Source organism: Salvelinus namaycush, chromosome 41, assembly GCF_016432855.1.
Source record: "Salvelinus namaycush isolate Seneca chromosome 41, SaNama_1.0, whole genome shotgun sequence".
Lineage (NCBI taxonomy): Eukaryota > Metazoa > Chordata > Actinopteri > Salmoniformes > Salmonidae > Salvelinus > Salvelinus namaycush.
The window spans coordinates 21,829,821-21,856,272 of NC_052347.1; the positions used below are offsets into that span (position 1 = coordinate 21,829,821).

At 42.2% G+C, this 26,452-nt stretch overlaps 1 protein-coding gene across 1 annotated transcript; it reads left to right on the top strand.

Annotated features, from left to right (window-relative positions):
* Positions 1-677: 677 nt before the first annotated feature.
* Positions 678-13,648, top strand: LOC120034310. Its single transcript, XM_038980815.1, has 9 exons — positions 678-859; positions 5,608-5,806; positions 6,012-6,047; positions 6,141-6,194; positions 6,397-6,630; positions 7,816-7,922; positions 8,045-8,210; positions 8,310-8,388; positions 13,003-13,648. Exons 1-9 carry the CDS (start codon positions 786-788, stop codon positions 13,233-13,235), a joined length of 1,182 nt encoding a protein of 393 aa, XP_038836743.1. The 5' UTR covers positions 678-785; the 3' UTR covers positions 13,236-13,648.
* The last annotated feature ends 12,804 nt before the right edge of the window (positions 13,649-26,452 follow it).

Genomic DNA, 26,452 nt, shown 5'->3' on the forward strand with positions numbered 1-26,452 from the left:
ACCTGTCTTTGAACTTCCTGCCTTTCTGTTCATTTCAGAAGCATATTTGTATTTTGTTAGTCTGTCTTTCCCCCTGGTGCCATTCATACATCTTCGTGCCCACAATTTGAAAGGGAACACCATTGAATGTGAGACTTTTACTCACCCAACTCTTGTTTTTTTCCTGCCAAAGGCTGAGCATCTGTCGAAGATCAAGAATATGACATATTACTATTAGAATGATAGGCTTGAGGGAAACTAACAACGCTGCTCTATCAAATAGAATAACTCCTCCATGCTTGGATTGGAATCCCTTATACTAGATAGCTAATTTTAAGTGAGTAGCAGAAGGTTAGCCTCATACGAACCATCCTGATCTCGCGAGCTTACATTCGGTGTCGCGAAACATCATGTAACCGCGCGCGATCAGGATGTTCGTACGGGGCTAGCAAAAGGCTGGGTCAAAGACAGTACATTATGTGCGCAGATAGAACAATGAGCCAGATATTTCAGGAGATGTATAAATTTGAAGCATCCGGTTGGCGTTTCTACTCATTAACAAATATGGTGATGAAAGGAAGCCCAGTGGCGGGCAGTGGGATATTTTTATTTTCATAAAAAAAAGAAAAAAACGTTTTCATCCCGCACTGTAGGTGGCGGCAATACAACGTTTTGGAAGTAGTGCTTCGTCAGACCCCAACAAAGAAAAAATCTCACTGAACTATAATTGGCAACACCTCAGAGCGTGGTTAGCTAGTTAGTAGTCCTGCGTGGTTTATATTTGTTCCTGTTACACAGCGACAAGAATGCCAACACTGTCACTGTGTTCAGCATACAACTGCAAAAACCGCAGCCCCAAAGCTGGTGTAGGATTTTTTAGGTAAGTATTACAGTCTACTGTTAAAACTACATTGAGAGCCACGTTTGATGCCTAGCTAACTAAATTCTTACGGTAGCTAGCTTAGGCAAACGCAAAGTTCTAGCCAGCTGTAGTAGCTCGTGAAACAGAACGCTCAGATTCACAATGTCTGCAAGCGTTCTAATATGATTATATTAACAGTATATAATAACCACAGTAAACTTGTTTTTACTTTCGGATATTCGGTGCTTAACTCGTCGATAGGTCTCTGACGGAAGGTCCCTAAGGATGATGAGTGATATATCTAGTATCAGATGACGGTAGAGAGCAAGATACACCCTTTGTTTTTACCAATAGTCGAACCAAAGATTTGTATAACTAACCCAAGATGGACCAGAGCCTGTCGTTGCCAATGTGGGCAAAATGATCATAGTAGGCAGAACAAGCAAGGAGGTGGGCAGAGCCAAGCACGAGCGAGTGAGATCCTGTTGGCACGTTCTAGCATTTATTTGCGTATTTATTTTAGGGAACGCTTACGCTGACCTGTGCCTGTGCAATAACTCAATTCGCCCTTGCACTCCCAAACAATGCAATTTTCAAAAACTTTGGCGAAGGGTAAAGTCTAGAAAACGCAGTCGACTGTTTGACAGATTTTAATTTTGTAAACAGAAAACTGAAAAGCATTAAAATGTTTCAGCAGATGACAAAATTTGCCTAATGTCTGACAAAAGCCATATATATATATATATATATATATATATATATATATATATATATATATATATATATATATATATATATGCTCTTCTCCCACTTGCTGGCCACTGGGCTTCCTCTCAAATCAAATTTTATTTGTCACATGCATGTTAGGCAGATGTTATTGCGGGTGTAATGAAATGCTTGGGTTTCTAGCTCCAACAGTGCAGTAATATCTAACATCACCATATTTGCTAGCGAGTGGAAACGCCGACCGGATGCTTCACATTTATACATTCTGTGAAATATCTCGTTTTTCTGTGGTAGAACTCGACTCTTAACAGAACCGAAAAGGAGGCAATATGCTGTTTTCTGGTGCTCAGCTGGTCTAGGACTGTTGTAAAAGTGCAATGCCGGTGATTGCACGTAAGCAAAACAATGTTTGCATTCCCGTCCAGGAGGGTTAGCCCTATATGAAGATTACACACACTGCATAGGGACTCAGGTTGCCGACTGGCCCAACATTTCTATTAGTTACGTCTAACTACTATGCTATATTTGACCAATTTACAAGGGTACTTTTCAAAAGCTTCACATCCAGGTGAAATGGAAATGTAAACCCACATAATGTGAAGTCACTGACCCCCCTCATCCATGCTACATTCAATAGAATTTCAGTTTACCAGATCAGATTTTATTGCCATATTTCAATACCTTCCTATCAATATGATCTACAGACAAGGGTGGTGGTTTCCTTCAATTCTCTTATCAAAGTTACACTTTTTTGTTCCTCCCCTTTGATAGCCCTATTTGGTAAAATACCAAGTCCATATTATGGCATGAACTGCTCAAATAAGCAAAGAGAAACAACAATCCATCATTACTTTAAGACATGAAGGTCAGTCAATCTGGAAAACTTCAAGAACTTTGAAAGTTTCTTATAGTGCAGTCGCAAAAACCATCAAGCTCCATGGTGAAACTGGCTCATGAGGACCGCCACAGGAAAGGAAGAACCAGAGTTACCTCTGCTGCAGAAGCTATGTTCATTAAGAGTTCCCAGCCTCAGCTTGCAGCCCAAATAAATGCTTCACAGAGTTCAAGTAACAGACACATCTCAACATCAACTGTTCAGAGGAGACTGCGAGAATCAGGCCTTCATGGTCGAATTGCTGCAAAGAACCCATTACTAAAGGAAGAACCCATTACTAAAGGACACTAATAATAAGAAGAGGCTTGCTTGGGCCAAGAAACACAAGCAATGGACATTAGACAGGTGGAAATCCAAATTTTAGATTTTTGGTTCCAACCAGCATGTCTTTGTGAGACACAGAGTAGGTGAAAGGAAGATCTCCGTATGTGTGGTTCCCATCTTTGCTGGAGACACTGTCAGGGATTTATTTAGAATTCAAGGCACACTTAACCAGCATGGCTACCACAGCATTCAGGTTTGCACTTAGTGGGACTATCATTTGTTTTTCAACAGGACAATGACCCAAAACACCCCTCCAGGCTGTGTACGGGCTATTTGACCAATAAGGAGAGTGATGGAGTGCTGCATCAGATGACCTGGCCTCCACAATCACCCGACCTGAACCCAATTGAGTTGGTTTGGGATAAGTTGGACTGCGGAGTGAAGAAAAAGCAGCCAAGTGCTCAGCATATTTGGGAAGTCCTTCAAGACTGTTGGAAGCGCATTCCAGGTGAAGCTGGTTGAGAGAATGCAAAGAGTGCAAAGCTGACATCAAGGCAATAAATTTTTTTTAACGAGACAAGTCAGTTAAGAATGAATTCTTATTTACAATAACGGCCTACCGGAGAACAGTGTTAACTGCTGTGTTCAGGAGCAGAACAACACATTTTTACCTTGTCAGCTCAGGGATTCGATCCAGCAACCTTTCGGTTACTGGCCCAATGCTACCTGCTGCCCCAAAGGGTGGCTACGAACACTTTTTTTTTTTTTTGTTGGTTACTACATGATTCCATATGTGTTATTTCATAGTTTTGATGTCTTCACTATTACTCTAGAAAGTAGTAAAAATAAAGAAACCCTTGAATGAGTAGGTGTCCAAACTTTTGACTGGTACTGTAGGTCTCTGACCTCCCTTGTTGTCCATAGTAGGCTACACCACTTACAATTTCTTGTTTTATTTTTTTATTTCACTGATTTTTACATGAATAGTTCCCACGATGGGTCTAATTTTCAATATCTCACTTTCCATATGCACTACAGATCTACAGACCATTGCGGTGGCTTCGTTGCCTCTTATCAAAGGTACACCTTTTTATTTTTTCAAAATTCCTCGCCTTTGATTTTCTACACACACACTGTACTCTACACGAAGCCTTTTTATAAGATGATTTATGAGATTGGAGAACACGTTGGGAGGAATCTTAGACCTTGCCTCCATACAGAATCTTTCTAGATCCTTTATTCTTAATTCTGTGCATATGGAGTGCCCTCTTCAATTCAAACCAGAGTTTTAATAGGGTTCAAGTCCGGAGACTGAGATGGCCATTGCAAAATTACCATTAATTTGTGGATTTTGATTTGTGCTTGGGGTTGTTGGTGTGGCTGGCTTCCAGATTAAGCGAGTAGTGTGTCAAGAAGCAGTGCGTAGGGGAGTTGCAGCGATGAGAAAGACTAACTACCAATTTGGATACCACGAAATTGGGGAGAAAGAGATCTGTATGTGAATTAATAACCAGTTGTAATAGGATAAATATTTGTAGTAAAACAAAGGGGAGGAATAATATATAATAATAAAAAATTGTAAGACCGGTCAAAGAATCCACCACACTTGTCTTTAGAGATTTATACTCATATGGACAGTGAGCTATTGAAAATTAAACCTACCAGAGGAAATATTCATGTGAAATGGAAAATTGAATTTCCCTCCTATGGAGGAGAGAGATCAGTGACCTATCATTGAGTGGTTTTAAATGTGTATGTCATGTGGACTGGAAGCTATTGAATAGAGGTCAGGGAACACACCACACTTGACTATAGATCTCTAGCATGTGGAATGGAAGCCATTAAAAATGAATTATTTATAGTCAGAACTTTTTAAAATGGGAATTCTAATCGGAGTGTCGTGTAATAGGGACGTCAGTGACTTTGCTACAAGTGATTTTAGCTCTCTAGGTCATGCAAGTAGGCCTCGGGGGGCCTGATCGGTGTCAGACTTGTGCTAACTCACCCGAGTCCAATAATCAACTAACTATTAATGATCTTCAGTTCAGAATGCAATTAGTTGCGTACGAGTGAGCGAGCATAGGCCTATTTATGTTTGAGCTCATAGTTTATTTAGCAAATTTTATGTGAAAATAACATTTTTAAATGTATTTGTTGTGAGAAAAAAAGTTGGACTCTAGATCATTTAATTGAGACATTTTTTCTGTTAACACCAGGTTCGGCTGATTGCACTTTTAAGACAGACCTTTAGCCGAGAGTGCATAATATTCTCCCATTGAAACCACATTTTTAGTCACTTTGAAAACGGAATGGGGGGGGGGGGGGGGGGGAGGCTGTACCTTGGCCTCTATCATCATCTGATTCTAAATGTCATCCTAGGACCTTCCGTCGAATAGGTACTGACGAGAGAACTCTGAATATATTAACCAATATCCAAAGGGAAAACAAATGGACTTGTTGTAGACTTTCGACCTGTGCGTGCCGGTAAGGAGTGATTGGAGGTGCTTTTTTGGTTGCTTGTACATTTTTATTTAGAACTTTTTTGGAAGTACACACTGTACTGCACACAACTGGATTAAATGAAGAAAGTTGCTCAGCAAAACTCTATTTGGTGATCAACTAATGTATATTGACATTACGCTTGTAGAGTTTGAATCTGAGCTTTCTGAGTGTTAGAGGTCTGGTTCAGCTAGCTCTTTCAAATGGTTTGCAGGAGAATTTAGCTAGCTGACGTCAGCTAGTTTGATAATTGTACTTAAACTCTGCACTGTGACAATGCTGTTCTCTTAGAAGTCTGTTGCATAAACCATTCATGGATTTACTCTTCATTTGATAGCTGTAATTGTGATGCCAATTTGACGTATGAATGTTATGGTAACAGATTCCCCAAAAATGATCCTGAAAGACGCAAACAATGGATTATTAATATGAAGTGTAAAGGGTGGAATCCGCAACAAAACCACCGTGTGTGCTCTGTTCACTTTGAAGACAAGTATATTTGCGGGAGGGACATACGTCAACGCCTCACGCCAGACGCAGTCCCAACTATATTCGACTATCCAAAAAACTTTCAAAATAAGGTACTTTTTAATACAACCTCTGACTTTTTCCTCATTCGTTGCTCAACTCGGCCTTGATGTACGACGTAAACTGAGGTTCAATTGGCACATGCTCATTGGTGCTTAGTTGAGCAACACTATTTCTTTGCCAGATGAACAGCGATTATTTACTGGAGTTTTGCTCCAAGTAGGCTTTTTCATATTTTCACCATATTGATCTTTGCAGAGTATTACCTGGGCAGTCAAAGATGTTTCCCCGAAGGTAAGTTATTTACTCACAAGAACACCCAATAGCTTATGCTATATGCCAGTAACTTATGCAAAAAAAATGATAAACGATGCACTTTATTTTCAGGTGGCATGTGAGAACATGGAGTTCGAACTTCTACCCCTCAAGCACATAATAGAGGTAATGAAGGATGTGTAAACATTCAGTCTCTAATACAGGTTTAGGGATATAGCCTCCAAGTTGATCATTGATTCATTGGCCTGTCTTTTTCTAATGCGATTGTGACAGGCAACCTCTGGATTGAAAACCAAGAAAGGTCTGGGGAACATGTTTATACGTGTCATTAAAACAGTACTATACATTGTCTCCCATTCTTACCCAGATCAAAGAAGCATGGGAGTGGCTGGTTATAGACATCAGAGGGCCGCTACCCTTGACATTAAACGGACACCAGTACGTTCTGACCTTGACAGACTTCTACTCCAAATGGGTGGAGGCCTTCCCCCTGAGAGGTTGTAGCTCTACTGAGGTAGCACAGCATGTAGCTGAAGTCATCTCTCACTTTGGCTTCCCTTTTGGAATCCTTGTTCGACTGAAGAAGAACTTTACCAGTAAGGTGAGGTATATTTTGTCACATCATGCTTTTGTAAATATAGTGTATGTGTAACAGGTATGTGGACACCTCTTCAAATTAGTGGATTAGGCTATTTCAGCCACTCCCATTGCTGACAGGTGTATAAAATCGAACACACAGCCATGGCCTTACTGAAGAGGTCAGTGACTTTCAATGTGGCACTGTCATAAGATGCCACCTTTCCAACAAGTCAGTTCGTCAAATTTCTGCCCCGCTAGAGCTGCCCCGGTCAACTGCTAGTGCTGTTATTGTGGAATTACTGTCTTTGGAAGCAACATCCGCACAAGAACTGTTTGTCAGGAGCTTCATGAAATGGGTTGCCATGGCCAAGCAGCCGCAATGCCAAGCGTCGGCTGGAGTGGTGTAAAGCTTGCCGCCATTGGACCCTGAAGCAGTTGAAATGCGCTCTCTGGAGTGACGAGTCACGGTACACCGTCTGAAGAACAAATCTGGTTTTGGCAGATGCTAGGAGAATGCTACCTGCCCCAATGCATAGTGCCAACTGAAGTTTGGTGATGGAGGAGGAATAATGGTCTTGGCCTGTTTTTTATTATCATTTATTTATTATGGTTCTGGCTAGGTCCCTTACTTTCCGAAGGGAAATCTTAATGCTACAGCATACAATGACGTTCTGTACGATTCTGTGCTTCCAACTTCGTGGCAACAGTTTGGGGAAGGCCCTTTCCTGTTTCAGCATGACAATGCCCCCATGCACAAAGCGAGGTCCATGGTTCATACAGAAATGGTTTGTTGAGATCAGTGCGGAAGAACTTGACTGGCCTGCACAGAGCCCTGACCTCAACCCCATCAAACACCTTTGGAACGCAGATTGCGATCCAGGCATAATCGCCCAACATCAGTCCCTGACTTCGATAATGTTCTTGTGGCTGAATGGAAGCAAGTCCCTGCAGAGATGTTCCAACATTAGTCCGAAGCCTTCCCAGGAGAGTGGAAGCTGTTAAAGGAGCAAAGGGGGACCAACTCCATATTAATGCCCATGATTTCGGAAGGAAATGTTCGACGAGCCGGTGTCCACATACTGTTGGTCATGTAGTGTACCTTGCAAAAGTACAACTTTGATGTTGGTTCATATATACAGTAGAGGTCAATAGGTCAGAAGTGGTTCATTAGACAACCATGAGCTGTTTCCATTTATTCATGTTCCAGATCAACGTTGCTTTGAAGAGTCGTCTGAAGCTGAGTGGGTTCTCTCTCTTATACCGTCATCGGCAAGTTGGATCACTGGATCTGACCACACAGACCCTGATCAGCAGGTTTGTGTTTTAGACACATTCCTTTCTATGACTTAACTAGTTAAAAAAGGTGAAATTATATATATATTTTTAAATATGGAGTTTAATTTCATATTTGACCATGGTGGCCTTCACCCCAACAGGATGGTGTCTGATCTTGTGAATGACCATCCGTACAACTGGGATGTCTGCCTCCCTGCAAAGGTGTTCAGCCTGTGTTTCAAGGAGCACCCCAAGACCAAGCAGAGACCTTTCTCTCTGCTGTGCTGCAAAGGACCACAGCCGGTCACCACCCCCAGGGATCTGTCTGTAAGTTTACTCTGTAGTTATAGCTTAACTCTTATCATAATGGATTGCATTTCAATTGAATGGGTGTGTTTCTGCCTGTCCTTTTTATATTTCCTACAGTTCAGTCCTGCAGAGCTCAGAGAGAGTTCCTTTGCAATCCAGTCAAATCAAGAGGGTGGGCATGACACTGATCCGCAAGGTGAGTGCAATTCCTGTACCATAGCAGGGATTTTTCTTCCATTGTAATCCTTTATCGGGTCACCTAAGTCCAAACCGTAAGAAATGTATTTATACAGTACCAGTCAAAAGTTTGGAGACCTACTCATTCAAGGGTTTTTATTTATTTTTATTTCCTACATTGTAGAATAATAGTGAAGACATTAAAATGATATAACACCTATAGAATCATGTAGTAACCAAAGGAGTGTTAAACAAATCAAAATATATGTTCTATTTTAGATTCTTCAAAGTAGCTACACTTTGCCTTTGACAGCTTTGCAGATTTCTGGAATTCTCTCAATCAGCTTTACGAGGAATGCCTTTCCAACTGTCTTGAAGGAGTTACCAGCAAAGCACCCCACAACTTCACACCTCCTCCATGCTTCACAGTGGGAACCACACATGCAGATATCATCCATTCACCTACTCTGCGTCTCACAAAGACACGGCGGTTGGGAAATATAATCTAAAATTTGGACACGTCAGACCAAAGGACAGATTTCCACCGGTCTAATGTCCATTGCTCGTGTTTCTTGGCCCAAGCAAGTCTCTTCTTCTTATTGGTGTCCTTTAGTAGTGGTTTCTTCTAGAGGTCGACCGATTATCATTTTTCAACACCGATACCGATTATTGGAGGACAAAAAAAGCCGATGCCGATTTTATAAAAACATTTTTTTGTATTAAAAAAAAAATATATATATATCATACACACACATGTTTGTAATAATGACAATTGCAATAATACTGAATGAACAATGAACACTTTTATTTTTAACTTAATATTATACATAAATAAAATCAATTTAGTCTCAAATAACATGAGCAGAGCTTGTCTGCATGGTCCCCTGTCAGTCTGCGAAACACAGACCTTATTTGAAGTAGATCAAGACATTCTCTATGGAAGACATGAACGGTCAAATAACGAAGGAACCCCTTTCAAGTTCAGCCGCAAGTTATTACAGGAATTATAACGCGTCGACTATTTCTCTCTAAACCATATACCTTTGACTAATCCGGAAACTATCACCTCGAAAACAAAACGTTTATTCCGTTCCGTATTTTATCTAACGGGTGGCATCCATGAGTCTAAATATTCCTGTTACATTGCACAACCTTCAATGTTATGTCATAATTACGTAAAATTCTGGCAAATTAGTTCGCAAAGAGCCAGGCGGCCCAAACTGTTGCATATACCCTGACTCTGCGTGCAATGAACGCAAGAGAAATGACACAATTTCACCTGGTTAATATTGCCTGCTAACCTGGATTTCTTTTAGCTAAATATGCAGGTTTAAAAATATATACTTGTGTATTGATTTTAAGAAAGGCATTGATGTTTATGGTTAAGTACACATTGGAGCAATGACAGTCATTGATTGATAGTTTTTTATACGATAAGTTTGATGCTAGCTAGCAACTTACCTTAGCTTACTGCATTCGCGTAACAGGCAGGCTCCTCGTGGAGTGCAATGTAATCAGGTGTTAGAGCATTGGACTAGTTAACTGTAAGGTTGCAAGATTGGATCCCCCGAGCTGACAAAGTTAAAAATCTGTCGTTCTGCCTCGTTGAAAATAAGAATGTGTTCTTAATTAACTGACTTGCCTAGTTAAATAAAGATTAAATAAAGGCGCTAAAAAATATATATATAAAAAAATTCTGAATCGGCGCCCAAAAATACTGATTTCCGATTGTTATGAAAACTTGAAATCGGCCCTAATTAATCAGCTGACCTGTAGTTTCTTCACAGCAATTCGACCTTGAAGGCCTGCTTCACGCAGTCTCCTCTGAACAGTTGATGTTGAGATGTGTCTGTTACTTGAACACTGAAGCATTTATTTGGGCTGCAATTTCTGAGGCTGGGAACTCTTAATGAACTTATCCTCTGCAGCAGAGGTAACTCTGGGTCGTCCTTTCCTGTGGCGGTCCTCATGAGAGCCAGTTTCATCATAGAGCTTGATGGTTTTTGCGACTGCACTTGAAGAAACATCCAAAGTACTTGACATTTTCTAGATTGACTGACCATGTCTCAAAGTAATGATGGACTGTCATTTCTCTTTGCTTATTTGAGCTGTTCTTGCCATAATATGGACTTGGTATTTTACAGAATCTTCTGTTTACCACCCCTACAACTGATTGTCTCAAATGCATTAAGAAGGAAATTCCACAAATTTAATGTTAACAAGGCACACCTGTTAATTGAAATGCAATCCAGGTGACTACCTCATGAAGCTGGTTGAGAAAATGCCAAGAGTGCAGAGCTGTCATCAAGGCAAAGGGTGGCTACTTTGAAGAATCTCAAATCTAAAATATATTTTGATTTGTTTAACACTTTTTTTTCGCACTTATTTCATAGTTTTGATGTCTACACTATTACTCTAGAAAGTAGTAAAAATAAAAAAAAACTTGAATGAGTAGGTGTCCAAACTTTTGACTGGTACAATGTGTATATATAATACATTCTAAAGAAATATCTACATTGCCAAGATGGGGCCTTAAAAACATTTTAGTAATAATTTTTTTTAACAGATTTTTTTTGTGATTGAAAAACGCTTTCTGTGTTAACTTAAACGACTCTAAAACCAGATTCAAAGAATGTAGAATATATAATCAATCTATATAAACTCAGCAAATAAAGAAACATCCCTTTTTCAGGACCCTGTCTTTCAAAAAATTTGTAAAATTCTGAAACTTCACAGATATTAAGTGTAAAGGGTTTAAACACTGTTTCCCATGCTTGTTCAGTGAAACATAAACAATTAACAACCCTTCCACAGGTGCATGGTCATTAAGACACAAACAGCTTACAGACAGTAGGCAATTAAGGTCGCAGTTCTGAAATCTTAGGACACTAAAGATGCCTTTCTACTGACTGAAAGACACAAATAAATATGCCCAGGGTCCCTGTTCATCTGCGTGAATTTGCCTTAGGCATGCTGCAAGGAGGCATGAGGACTGTAGATGTGGCCAGGGCAATAAATTGCAATGTCCGTACTGTGAGACGCATAAGACAGCGCTACAGGGAGACAGGACGGACAGCTGATCGTCCTCGCAGTGGCAGGCCACGTGTAACACCTGCACAGGACCGGTACATCCGAACATCACACCTGTGGGATAGGTACAGGATGGCAACAACAACTGCCCGAGTTACACCGGGAACGCACAATCCCTCCATCAGTGCTCAGACTGTCTGCAATAGGTCGAGAGAGGCTGGACTGAGGGCTTGTAGGCCTGTTGTAAGGCAGGTCCTCACCAGACATCACCGGCAACAACGTCGCCTATGGGCACAAACCCACCGTTGCTGGACCAGAAAGGACTGGCTAAAAGTGCTCTTCACTGACAAGTCACTGTTTTGTCTCACCAGGGGCGATGGTCGGATTTGCGTTTATCGTCGAAGGAATGAGCGTTATACCGAGGCCTGTACTCTGGAGCGGGATCGATTTGGAGGTGGAGGGTCCGTCATGGTCTGGGGTCGGTGTGTCACAGCATCATCTGCCTGCAATGAAAACAAGTTCAGTCCATCTCAGCACTGTGCGTTACAGGGAAGACATCTTCCTCCCTTATGTGGTACCCTTCCTGCAGGCTCATCCTGACATGACCCTCCGGCATGACAATGCCACCAGCCATACTGCTCGTTCTGTGTGTGATTTCCTGCAAGACAGGAATGTCAGTGTTCATCCATGGCCAGCGACGAGCCCGGATCTCAATCCCATTGAGCATGTCTGGGACCTGTTGGATTGGAGGGTGAGGGCTGGGGCCGTTCCCCCCAGAAATGTCCGGGAACTTGCAGGTGCCTTGGTGGAAGAGTGGGGTAACATCTCACAGTAAGAACTGGCAAATCTGGTGCAGTCCATGAGGAGGAGATGCACTGCAGTACTTAATGTAGCTGGTGGCCGCACCAGATGCTGACTGTTACTTTTGATTTTTGACCCCCCCCCCCCCCCCCTCCTTATTCAGGGACACATTCCATTTCTGTAAATCACATGTCTGTGGAACTTGTTCAGTTTCTCAGTTGAATCTTATGTTTATACAAATATTTACACATGTTAAGTTTGCTGAAAATAAACTCAGTTGATAGTGAGGACATTTATTTTTTATATTTTTTGAACTACCGGGAGATTTAAAAAATGCCAAAAACAATTAATTTAGCACTGCATTAGCCATGGCTAAATTCTTAGGATTGCAGGAAATTGGTTTATATGCAATAATGTATCTACACTGCCAAGATGTGGTCTTTAAAAATGCCACTAAGCACCTTTTGATCCAGAAAAACCCTGCTATAGTATATGTCACACACTGAGTTGATGATTGAGGGACCAAATTCTTGCTTTGGCAGAATAGGTAGACTGGTATGGTTCCCAGCCAAGGTCGAGTCTGTGCCATTCCCAGCTATCCCTTCAGTTCGCTAGCTACAGTTTTACCTCTTCAGACTTTTCGAAAGATGTTTGATAATAACTTGGTCTCAACATATCTTTTGAATTAAGTGAATACTTAGTGTATTACATAGCGTGTTAACTGTTCTACATTTTATTGTAATTACCTTATGTTATGTTGCAATTTGTTGGTCATATTGTGTTTATGCATTTGTTATTACAGGCATGGTTGGCATTGAATCTGGGAAGGAAACGGCTGGAAAGAGCACAGTTACAAGGGTCTCCTTTTTTAGGAGCAACACCATCAGTAACACTGACTGTAGCACCATCAGTAACACTGACTGTAGCACCATCAGTAACACTGACTGTAGCACCATCAGTAACCCCATCAGTAACACGGACGGTAACCCCAACAGTGAACCATCCTCTGAAGATCAGCATGCCATGGAAACCTGAATAATTTATTGGATGAGCGCTCTATCAGTCATGCTGCCATATTTTTGGGGAGTAGGTTATTTTGGTTTTCTAAGGTGTGATCATTTTGTTGAAAAACACTTTGGTTCAATGTTTGGCTGGTGTACTGTTTCAAGATTGTTAACAAATTGCTTTATTTTGAAATCAAATTGTATTTGTCAAGTGCTGAATTCAACAGCTGTAGGGTGTACTGCGAAATGCTTACTTACGAGCCCTTAACCAACAATGCAGTTAAAAAGTAAGAAAATAAGAAAGGAAACGGTAACAATAAAATAACAACAACCAGGCTCTATACAAGGTGTAACAGTACCGAGTCAATGTGTAGGGTACGAGGTAGTTGAGGTAATATGTAGGGGTAAAAATGACTAGGCAATAAAGGTAGATCATAAACAGTGGCAGCAGTGTGTGTGTGTGTGTGTGTGTTTGAGTGTCAGTGTAGTATGTGTCAATGTGTGGGAAGAGTCCAGTGAGTGCGTAGAGCCAGTGCAAAAAAGGGGGGTCAATGTAAATAGTCGGGGTAGCCATTTGATTAACTGTTCAGCAGTCTTATGGTTTGGGGGTAGAAGCTGTTAAGGAGCTTTTTGGTCCCAGACTAGTCGCTCCGTTCACGCTTGCTGCGTAGTAGCAGAGAGAAGTCTATGACTTGGGTGGCTGAAGTCTTTGACCATTTTTAAGGCCTTCCTCTTACACCGTCTGGTGTAGAGGTCCTGTATAGCAGGGAGCTTGTCCCCAGTGATGTACTGGGCTGTACACACTACCCTCTGTAGCGCCTTGTGGTCGGATGCCATGCAGTTGCCATACCAAGAGCTTATGCAGCCAGTCAAGATGCTCTCAATGGTGCAGCTGTAGAACTTTTTAAAGATCTGAGCACCCATGCCAAGCCTCCTGAGGGGGGAGAGGCGTTATGATGCCATCTTCACAACTGTGAGGTGTTTGGACTGTGATAGGTCCTTAGTGATGTGTACAACGAAGAACTTGAAGCTCTTGACCTGCTCCACTTGATGTGAATGGGGGTGTGCTCAGCCCTCTGTTTCCTGTAGTCCACTATCATCTAATTTTGTCTTGTTGAGGGAGAGGTTGTCCTGGCACCACACTGCCAGGTCTCTGACCTTCCTGAAGGCTGTCTCATCATTGGTGATCAGACCTTACTTGATCTTGATTACAAAGGACATGAAGACAAATGCATTTCTAGCTATTTTAATCATATGTACCATATTAAGGGCTGTTGAGGCCATACTATAATTCCAGTTGGGAGCATGGGTGCTGCCATGCTGGTGGGAGCACAGTCTCTGATGTGTAAATCCATTTGAATTTAATAACTTTTTAACAGCAACCCTTTTTATTTGAACAAAACCTTACATTCGCATACTGAACCATAATATAAACGCAACATACAACAATTTCAAAGATTTTACTGAGTTATAGTTAATATAAGGAAATCAATTTGATTATTTAGGCCCTAATCTATAGATTTCACTTGACTGGGCAGGGGTGCAGCCATGGGTCAGAATGAGTTTTTACCCACAAAAGGCCTTTATTACAGACATACTGTTTACACGTGGTCTCAGTTGTAAAGTTGTAAGGCCGTTGGAAGCAGCTTATGGTAGAGTAATGTACATTCAATTATCTGGCGACCACTCTGGTGGACATTCCTGCAGTCAAGCATGCCAATTGCACGCTCCCTCAACTTGAGACATCTGTGGCATTGTGTTGTATGAGACAATTGCATACAATTCTAGGATCTTTTCAGCTCATGAAAAATGGTACCAACACTTTACATGTTGCGTTTTATATTTTTGTTCAGTATATTTTATAATTTCGTGAAAGAAAAAAATGAAATGGGGTATCTAGTGCAAGCAACTTGTGCTTGTCTTTGACTTTCAGTTTATCCACCAGCTTCAAACAGCTGAAAATACTTTATTTTTTAGTTTATTGAGAAGCTATTTAATGGTACAATGATTCTGTCACAAATGAAAAAAATAAAACTTAGTGTTTCACAATCATTCAACTACTTCTGCAGCTATATTTAAAGGACATTTTCTGAATTACAATGCAAAAATATTACATATAGCTGTGATTACCTTTTAATGTAAATTATTTAACATGTAAACTTCGGGTCGACTTTGATCTCCTTGGCATTCAGGTCCAAAAAGTAACTTTCTTACTACTTATTCCATGATCAAACATGTAGGAAAGTTTTTGTTTAAATCAAAAGGGATGCTTTAAAAAAGTGATCAATTTCAAATAGATTTACCCACTTGCAAATATTTCTCCCATGGCTCTCATCAAAGACTGGAATACGAACCACAGGGAATTTAGTTATTTGTTAAATGCAAAGATACTTGTATGCTTTATAATGTATTTATTATGGGTGTCTCTTGTTATTGTGGAGCATGCAGGTGATTTGAGTTTTAACCAAATGTACAATTTAAGAAATATTCTCAAAACAAAGTTGTCACTACAATTTGTGGACCTATGAAGGCAAGTGCTGTGTGCCCCATTCTGACATATTGCACACACACACACTTCTTTTGGACAGCTGTTAGATGAGGGGTTTTACTAGGATGTATACAGCTACTACCTGAAGTGACTTTTTCGTAGCAGGTTAGGAGAATTGGGTTAAGGTTAGGGTTAGCTAAAATGCTGTCCTAAACTGCTACGAAAAGTCACTTCCGGTTCTAGCTGTACTCCATAAAGTCACAACCGGCTGAGTGTTTTGTGATTCTCGCAGTGCAGCATGGGATAACGGCGGCGTTAGTTCAAACCACTGAGTTATAATGAGAAGCGACCGAGAGAAATAGTGAGTGAAGAAGATAAAAATATATTTATTTAAAACTAGCTTTAGCTTGAGGGGGGGGGGGAAGAAAGGGGGAGATGGAAAAGAGAAGACAAAAGGTAGAAAAGAGGAAGAGAATGGTATTTCAAGGAGAAAGATAGTGAAATTCCACTTAAGAAAACAAATGTTTTTGATAGACAAAATACATCTAAGGCTTAAATTTACTGGGATTGATTCCCCATCTGTATTATGCTTTAATTTTCTTTTTAAACACTTAACAGCTTGATGTGAACAAAATATAGACCAACAATTTAAGCAACATTGAAGTTTATTACCAAAATAAATATAAAACATAACAGAAGGGCAAAGTAAACAATATGCAATGTACAAAATAACACTGTGTATAATGTAAGTGTTTGAGGGGAAACGGATGGTGATGCAGCTAGAGTGTAGGTGGAAAGAGGGTTGAGTTGGTGGATAGATGGGAAGAGAACGTTATGCAATTATTGACGATTTGAAATACATTTCCATTTTTTTCTATTTAATCATTCTTTGTCCGAGGGAAGTTTAAAAACCCTGCAAAAAGCTACAATAAACAAACCCATGCCATGGCCAACACAATAGTTAAAACATGCATGGAATTGTTGAGAGTACTATATTTTTGAGAGTACTTTATAAAGGCAGTGCCTGTCTGCTTGTTATTGAACTGCCCATGTTTTATTTATTTATGTATTGCCTCTAACAGTCCTTTTGTAAGCTCGTTTTGTGTGGGGGAGTAGGTTTACGGATGAAGCTGCTGTGGGTGCCGGTGTTGTCTGGAACATCACTTGGGAAACAAATGGCACAAAGCACTGTCCAGGGCAGTTCAGGACTGGACCAGTCCACCACTACTGGTGCCACAGACATTCGTTGCTACAGACAGCTGGCGCTTCGGTGAATAGCTGCATCTGTGCATGATTGGAAGTGGTCCAACCGGGGCTGTGCGTTTTTTAGTTTTGGCCTGCCCTGCTGTGTTTTGGAGGTAGATGTTATTCATGCTCTTCTTGGTTGTACTGAGGGGCAGCAGGGCAGGTTTTTGCAGGCTGCAAAGGCTCTGTGGCTTGTGGGCATGGGTGAGGGAGCTGAATGCCCTGGAGGAGCACTGCCACGTCCTGAGTTTTCTGCCTGCTGTTGTGCTACTGCACTCAGGTGTTCTGGTTCACTTCATACAGCTGCAGTGTGCTATTGGTCACCACCCGCTGCCTGATCTTCTTGTAGTCCCGCAGAATGAGGATCCACCTTGTCCGAGCCGCCTTCCCCTTCTGAGGACTAGGGTAGATGCCACACAGTCAGGTGAACACGGTCTCTATCACATGGCAGCGTTCAGGCCACTGGGCAGATTAACCCCCGCTTCCCCGAGTGCATCTCCTTGTGATCTCCACTCCAGGGATACAGGTATTGTTTTTTTGTGTCCGGAAGCAATCAATCACCAGCCTGGGTTGGTGAGGGGCAGCATAAACAATCTGGTCCTTGTCACGCTGGCTCAGCTTATTTCCACAAGGATATTATAGTGACAGCTGGCTGGTTTGACTGAGTGGGGCCAGAATAACTATTTGGCTCTACCAGGTACTCCTCCAGCTTGTCATTGTTGGCCATTCCAGTGACGCCATCCTGATCCACAGCCTGTAATTACATAAGTTTTAAGTGTTGTGATAAAATGTAAATCATGTCTTCAACCCGATCAACAACACAACCCCTGAAATGGTTTACTAGCATTTCCATCTACCGCACCAGCAACTTCTGTAGTGTGACCAGGGATGGACTCAAGCATCTCTGCTGTGATGACATCAGATACTATCTCCGGGATGTCAGAGAGCCACAGAGCACCAACAGTTCATCCTCTGTTCCATCCCTGAAGTCCTCATCTTCTTCGAGTGATGTGATGTGCTCTAGCATCTTATTGGCTGCCTCTGCATGCATATTCTGGAGGGGCTGGCCGGTCTGGTTTTACAGGTACTGAATAGCTATGAGCTCTCCGGGAAGGAAATGTATATTTAGAACATTCAAAACTTTACAGAAGGCACAAATAATTTGTTCCACTGGCTGTCCTTTGAGGAGGTAGAGCTGGAAATTGAGTTTATTGGGCACTGGTTCCTATACACAAACTCTTTTAATATAAATATCCACAAAAAAACTCCTCAGTGTAATTAACATTTTAATAGACAAAACTGGGATAAATCTGTTCAGATGAAGATGGAAGGACTCCAGAGATGTGGCGCTTCTGGCACACACATTTTGACATGAGGTAAAGTTGAGAAGAAGTGGGTCGACAGTAGACCGCTGTGAGCCTTTCTGGGTAGGTCTCTAAAAGCTTTCCACACCTGGATTGTGCAACATTTGCCTATTTTATTATTTTCAAAATTCTTCAAGCTCTCAAATTGGTTTTTGAACATTGCTAGACAACCATTTTCAGGTCTTGCCCTAGAATTTCAAGCAGACTTTTAAGTCAACTAACTTGGCCACTCACCGTCTTCTTGGTAAGCAACTCTAGTGTAGATTTGGCCTTGTGTTTTAGGTTATTGTCCTGCTGAAAGGTGAATTCATTTCCCAGTGTCTGGTGGAAAGTAGGCTGAACCAGGTCCTCTAGGATTTTGCCTGTGCTTAGCTCCATTCACTTTATTTTTTACCCTGACCCCCCCCCCCCCCCCCCCCCCAAAGTCCTTTACGATTACAAGCATACCAATAACATGATGCAGCCACCACTATGCTTGAAAATATGGAGAATGGTACTCAATAATTTTCCCCAAACAACATAACACTGTATTCAGGACGAAAGGTTAATTGCTTTGCCAATTTTTTGCAGTATTACTTGAGTGCCTTGTTGCAAACAGGATGCATGTTTTGGAATATTTGTATTCTATACAGGCTTCCTTTTCACTGTCATTAAGGATAGAATTGTGGAGTAACTATGTTGTTGAGCCATCTTCAGTTTTCTCCTATCACAGCCATTAAACTCTGTAACTGTTTTTTAAAATCACCTTTGATCTCATAGTGAAATTCCTGAGCGGTTCCCTTCCTCTCCGGCAACTGAGTTCGGAAGGACGTCTGTATCTTTGTAGCAGTGGAGGCTGCTGAGGGGAGAATGGCTCATAACAATGGCCAGAACGGAGCAAATGGAAGGGTATCAAACACTTGGAAACTTTGTTTGATTCTGCTCCAGTCATTACCACGAGCCCCTTCTCCCCCAATTAAGGTGCCACCAACATCCTGTGCTTTGTAGTGACTGGGTGTATTTATACACTATCCAAAGTGTCAAATCCAAATGTCTGCTTTTAGTATTTTTACCCATCTACCTATTTTTTTATTTCACCTTTAACCAGGTAGGCCAGTTGAGAACAAGTTCTCATTTACAACTGCGACCTGGCCAAGATAAAGCAAAGCAGTGCGACACAAACAACAACACAGAGTTACAAATGGAATAAACAAACATACAGTCAATAACACAATAAAAGTCGATATACAGTGTGTGCAAATGAGGTAAGATTAGGGAGGTAAGGCAATAAATAGGCTCTAGTGGCGAAGTAATTACAATTTTGCAACTAAACACTGGAGTGACAGATTTGCTGAAGATGAATGTGCAAGTAGAGATACTGGGGTGCAAAGGAGCAAAACATAATAATAATAATGAATAACAATATGGGGATGAGGTAGTTGGATGGGCTATTTACAGGTGGAATGATCTGTAAGCTGCTCTGACAGCTGATGCTTAAAGTTAGTGAGGGAGATATGAGTCTCCAGCTTCAGTGATTTTTGCAATTCGTTCCCGTCATGGCAGCAGAGAACTGGAAGGAAAGGCGGCCAAAGGGGGAATTGGCTTTGGGGGAGACCAGTGAAATACACCTGCTGGAGCGTGTGTTACAGGTTGGTGCTGCTATGTTGACCAGTGAGCTGAGAGAAGGCAGGCTTTACCTAGCAAAGACTTATAGATGACCTGGAGCCAGTGGGTTTGGCGACGAATATGAAGCGAAGGCCAGCCAACGAGAGCATACAGGTCGCAGTGGTGGTGTCACACCCTGGCCTTAGTTATCTTTGTTTTCATTATTATTTTAGTTAGGTCAGGGTGTGACATGGGGAATGTATGTGTTTTGGTTTGTCTAGGGGTTTGTACGTTTAATGGGTCAGGACTTGTCTAGGTGTTTGTATGTCTATGGCTGCCTAGATTTGTTCTCAATTAGAGGCAGCTGTGGTTTATTGTCTCTGATTGAGAGCCATATTTAAGGCAGCCATAGGCATTTGGGTTTTGTGGGTAATTGTCTATGTTGAACGTTTGTTGCTTGTCTATGCACTTACGTCGTTAGCTTCACGGTCGTTTGTTGTTTTTGTTTAGTTTGTATTCAGTGTTCGTTTCGTGTTTTTCCCTTCTCTGAATAAAAGAGAATGTATTTTGCACACGCTGCGCCTTGGTCCTCTCTCTCACCCATAGACGATCGTGACAGGTGGGTAGTATATGGGGCTTTGGTGACAAAACGGATGGCACTGTGATAGACTGCATCCAATTTGCTGAGTAGTGTTGGAGGCTATTTTGTAGATGACATCGCCGATGTCAAGGATCGGTAGGATAGTCAGTTTTAATAGGGTATGTTTGACAGCATGAGTAAAGGATGCTTTGTTGTGAAATAGAAAGCCGATTCTAGATTTAATTTTGGATTGGAGCTTAATGTGAGTCTGGAAGGAGAGTTTAGTCTAACCAGACACCTAGAATATGTGGACAACTACAAATACCTAAGTCCGAACCGTCCAGAGTAGTGATGCTGGACGGGCGGGCAGGTGCGGGCAGCGATCGGTTGCAGAGCATGCATTTAGTTTTACTTGCATTTAAGAGCAGTTGGAGGCCACGGAAGGAGAGTTGTATGGCATTGAAGCTCGTCTGGAGGTCAGTTAACACAGTGTCCAAAGAAGGGCCAGAAGTATACAGAATGGTGTCGTCTGCGTAGAGGTGGATCAAAGAATCACCAGCAGCAAGAGCGACATCATTGATGTATACAGAGAAAAGAGTAGGCCTGAGAATTGAACCCTGTGGCACCCCCAGAGACTGCCAGAGGTCTGGACAACAGGCCCTCCGATTTGACACACTGAACTCCGTCTGAGAAGTAGTTGGTGAACCAAGAGAGGCAGTCATTTGAGAAACCAAGGCTGTTGAGTCTGCCGATAAGAATACGGTGATTGACAGAGTCGAAAGATATCATAAGGTGAATGCACCAATTTGTAAGTCGCTCTGGATAAGAGCGTCTGCTAAATGACTTAAATGTAAATGTAAATGAAAGCCTTGGCCAGGTCGACGAATACGGCTGCACAGTATTGTCTCTTATCGATGGCGGTTATGATATCGTTTAGGACCTTGAGCGTGGCTGAGGTGCACCCATGACCAGCTCGGAAACCAGATTGCATAGCGGAGAAGGTACGGTGGGATTCGAAATGGTTGGGGATCTGTTTGTTAACTTGGCTTTCAAAGACCTTAGAAAGACAGGGTAGAATAGATATAGGTCTGTAACAGTTTGGGTCTAGATTGTCTCCCCATTTGAAGAGGGGGATGACCGTGGCAGCTTTCCAATCTTTGGGATCTCAGACGATACGAAAGAGCTTGAACAGGCTAGTAATAGGGGTTGCAACAATTGTGGCGGATAATTTTAGAAAGAGAGGGTCCAGATTGTCTAGCCCAGCTGATTTGTATGGGTCCAGATTTTGCAGCTCTTTCAGAACATCAGCTATCTGGATTTGGGTGAAGGAGAAATGGGGGACCGGGGTAGGGGCAGCCAGGTGGAAAGCATGGCCAGCCGTAGAAAAATGCTTATTGAAATTCTCAATTATCGTGGATTTATCGGTGGTGACAGAGTTTCCTATCCTCAGTGCAGTGGGCAGCTGGGAGGAGGTGCTCTTATTCTCCAAGGACTTTACAGTGTCCCATAACTTTTTGGAGTTTGTGCTACAGGATGCAAATTTCTGTTTGAAAAAGCTAGCCTTTGCTTTCCTAACTGCCGGTGTATATAGGTTCCTAACTTCCCTGAAAAGTTGCATATCGCGGGGGTTTTTCGATGCTAATGTAGTACGCCACATGATGTTTTTGTGTTGGTCGAGGGCAGTCAGGGCTGGAGTGAACCAAGGGCTATATCTGTTCCTGGTTCTAAATTTTTTAGCTTATTTAAGGAAAGGAAAGCACTTTTAAAGAATAACCAGGCATCTACTGACGGAATGAGGTCAATATCCTTCCAGGATACCCGGACCAGGTCGATTAGAAAGGCCTGCTCGCTGAAGTGTTTTAGAGAGCGTTTGACAGTGATGAGGGGTGGTCGTTTGACCGCAGACCCATTACGGACACAGGCAATGAGGCAGTGATCGCTGAGATCCTGGTTGAAGACAGCAGAGGTGTATTTAGAGGGAAGGTTGGTCAGGATGATATCTATGAGGGTGCCCGTGTTTACGGATTTGGGGTTGTACCTGGTAGGTTCATTGATAATTTGTGTGAGATTGAGGGCATCTGGCTTAGATTGTAGGATGGCCGGGGTGTTAAGCATGTCCCAGTTTAGGTCACCTAACAGTATGAACTGAAGATGGATGGGGGGCAATCAATTCACACATGGTGTCCAGGGCACAGCTGGGGGCTGAGGGTGGTCTATAACAAGTGGCAACGGTGAGAGACTTGTTTCTGGAAAGGTGGATTTTTAAAAGTAGAAGCTCAAATTGTTTGGGTACAGACCTGGATAGCATGACAGAACTCTGCAAGGCTATCTCTGCAGTAGATTGCATCTCCGCCTCCTTTGGCAGTTCTATCCTCTGGCCATGTTCTGTTATAATCTCCACCCGGCACAGCCAGAAGAGGACTGGCCACCCCTCATAGCCTGGTTCCTCTCTAGGTTTCTTCCTAGGTTTTGGCCTTTCTAGGGAGTTTTTCCTAGCCACCGTGCTTCTACACCTGCATTGCTTGCTGTTTGGGGTTTTAGGCTGGGTTTCTGTACAGCACTTCGAGATATTAGCTGATGTACGAAGGGCTATATAAAATAAACTTGATTTGATTTGATCTTGTCGGAAAATTTTATAGTTAGGGATGGAAATTTCTGGATTTTTCGTGGCCTTCCTAAGCCAGGATTCAGACACGTCTAGGACATCCGGGTTGGCAGAGTGTGCTAAAGCAGTGAATAAAACAAACTTAGTGAGGAGGCTTCTATTGTTAACATGCATGAAACCCAGGCTTTTACGGTTGCAGAAGTCAACAAATGAGAGCGCCTGGGGAACGGGAGTGGAGCGAGGTGCTGCAGGGCCTGGATTAACCTCTACATCAACAGAGGAGGAGTAGGATAAGGGTACGGCTAAAGGCCATAAGAACTGGTCGTCTAGTGCGTTCGGGAACAGATTAAAAGGAGCAGGTTTCTGGGCACGGAAGAATAGATTCAAGGCATAATGTACAGACAAGGGTATGGTAGGATGTGAATACAGTGGAGGTAAACCTAGGCATTGAGTGACGATGAGAAAGATGTCTCTAGAAACACCATTTAAACCAGGTGAGGTCACCGCATGTGTGTGAGGTGGAACACAAGGGCTAGCTAAGGCATATTGCGCAGGGCTGGAGGCTCTACAGTGAAATAAGACAATCACTAACCAAAACAGCAATGGACAAGGCATATTGATATTAGTGAGAGGCATGCGTAGCCGAGTGATCATAGGGTCCAGTGAGTAGCTAGGCAAGCTGGAGACACAGCGATTCAGACAGCTTGCGGGCCGGGGCTAGCAAGCTATCAGAAGGGCCTTAGGGGGACATAGCCCCCTCGGACAGTTACGTCGGCAGACCAGTCGTGATGAAATGGCATGGCTCCGTGTAGGCAGTAAAAGGGTCCAGGCCAATTGGCAAAATAGGTATTGTAGCCCAAGAAATTGGCTGATGGACTGCTTCAGCTAGCCGGGAGGTGGGCCTAGCTCCAGGCTAACTAGTGCTTGCTTCGGGACAGAGATGTTAGCCAGGAGTAGCCACTCGGATAGCAGCTAACTAGCTGCGATGATCCGGTGTAAAGGTTCAAAGCTTGCGGTAGGAATCCGGAGATGTGGTAGAGGAAAAAATAAATACAAAATCTCCGATATTCTCTAGACAGCTAGCGGGCCGCGGCTAGCAGGCTAGTAGATGGGCCTTCAGGGGACGTCGTGACGGAGGAGCCTGTTGAAACCCCCTCGGGCGGATTACGTCGGTAGACCAGTCGTGATGGATCGGCGGGGCTCCGTGTCGGCAGTAAAAGGGGTCCAGGTCAATTAGCAAAATAGGTATTGTAGCCCAAGGAGTGGTTGATGGACCTCTTCAACTAGCTAGGGAGATGGGCCTAGCACGAGGCTAGCTTCAGGCTAACTGGTGCTTGCTTCGGGACAGAGACGTTAGCTGGGAGTAGCCACTCGGATAGCAGCTAGCTAGCTGCGATGATCCAGGTGAAAATGTTCAGAGCTTGCGGTAGGAATCCGGAGATGTGGTAGAGAAAAAGCAGTCCGATATGCTTTGGGTTGAATCACGCTGTGCAGCCTGGCAGGAGTTGACCGAGCTGAGGTTAGCTGATGACCGCTAGCAATGGCTAACTGCCTCCTAGCTAGTTAGCTGGCTAGCTTCTGTTGGGGGTTCCGTTTCTAAAGTATAGAAAATAGCAGATCCATACCACATTGGGTGAGGAGGGTTGCAGGAGTGTATGTTGAAATTGAGGTTAAAAATATATACGAGGAAAAATATATATACACGGGACATGACAAAGACGTCTGACTGCTACGCCATCTTGGATTGGTGCCCTTCTTTGCGAGGTATTGGAAAACCTCCCTGGTCTTTGTGGTTGAATCTGTTTTTTTTTAAATTCACTGCTCGACTGAGGGACCTTACAATTATCTGTATTATTTTGTGTGGGGTACAGAGAGGTAGTCATTCAAGATTGATATTAAACACTATTATTGAACACAGAATGAGTCTATGCAATTTATTTAGACTTGTTAAGCTGATTTTTACTCCAGAACTTCTTTAGGCTTGCCATAACAAAGGGGTTGAATACTTATTGACTCCAGACATTTCAACTTTTCATTTTTCATTTGTAAACATTTCTAAAAGCATAATTCCACTTTGACATTATGGGGTATTGTGTGTGTGTGTGTGTGTGTGTGTGTGTAGGCCAGTAACATCTCAATTTAATCAATTGTAAATTCAGGCTGTAACACAAAATGTGGAAAAAGTCCAGGGTTGTGAATACTTTCTGAACACTCTGTAGTTTTTCGTCAATGGGAAAATGCGGGACAATGCTGTCCAAGCAAGGGATAGCATCGGCACGTTGGGGCTAGCCTGTGATACAGTATAATAACTAGTACCTTTGCGGTTCAGGAAGATCAGGTGTAGTGCAACAATTGTGACACATGAGGCTGTGTTTCCCATTTGTGAAACTGTGAGGGAAAACCAGGTTGAGGAGGTTACTAGGTCAGGGTTGGGCAGAGGGTCTGGCTAGCTCCCATGATGAATTATTATGATAGGCTTGTTGTTAGTGGGAGAAGGGTTACTTTGGTTTGATTCGGTTTAATTATCGAATCCGCAGTTGGGGAAACAGCACCACTGTTCGCCCCAGTGTCTTTAATATTGTTTAATATTAATATTTAATATTGTCCGGCAGCGTGGTAAAATAAATTGCAGTACATATTCTGCTGTTCTATTGTGCGTACAATGATTTCCGAGGGGGAAAAAACAGTTTGTTTGCATTAACTTTTTTGATGTTGTAATATGCCAAATGGACGTGGTAGTTTCACCAATTTAAGGATTCTAGCTTTTAAAGGAGCAATTTGAAAAACAACAACCGTTTGGCTGCCCCGCCACTTGTTTTGGCAAAATAGTTGAGGGATGGGGCTGGAGAAATTGAACCACTCAAATTCATGAGATCAAACTGATAGTTTTAACCATGTTTTGAAGCTATACAGTGTTTGTGTACAATTACATTGTTAACTAACAATTGATGAAAAACTAACCAGTGAACTAATGTAAAATATACTGTCTGTAAAATGTATATAGGATGTAGAAGCCTAAGTATTGTTGTCCATTAGTTTACACCAATTAGGTGGTAGGGTTAGGGGAAAATATTATATTAAAAAAAAATATACGTACATAAAGTGATGTATATTTACAAAACATTTATATATGGGGGATTGGAAATGGGCCAGACAATTACATTGATAGAAACCACAATCTATCTGCAATATTAAAGATCTTCCCCCCCAAAAAACATTTAGTTAAATAAGTTTTTATGCGCAGTAGAATTTTGAAATGGAAGTTATGGAACTCCCTCACATGCTTCTGTTATGGGGGAAATGTCCACAATAAAACTGACATTAAATGTGTTAGAGCATTGAGCCAGTATCTGAAAGGTTGCTGGATCGAATCCTAGAGCTG

What these genes read in the sequence shown, in the direction of transcription:
- LOC120034310 (XM_038980815.1), top strand. Translation starts at nt 786, where the DNA reads ATGCCAACACTGTCACTGTGTTCAGCATACAACTGCAAAAACCGCAGC. An exon ending in GCTGGTGTAGGATTTTTTAG is followed by an intron (nt 860 to 5,607) that starts GTAAGTATTACA and finishes TTATGGTAACAG; the next exon opens with ATTCCCCAAAAATGATCCTG. An exon ending in CAAAAAACTTTCAAAATAAG is followed by an intron (nt 5,807 to 6,011) that starts GTACTTTTTAAT and finishes TGATCTTTGCAG; the next exon opens with AGTATTACCTGGGCAGTCAA.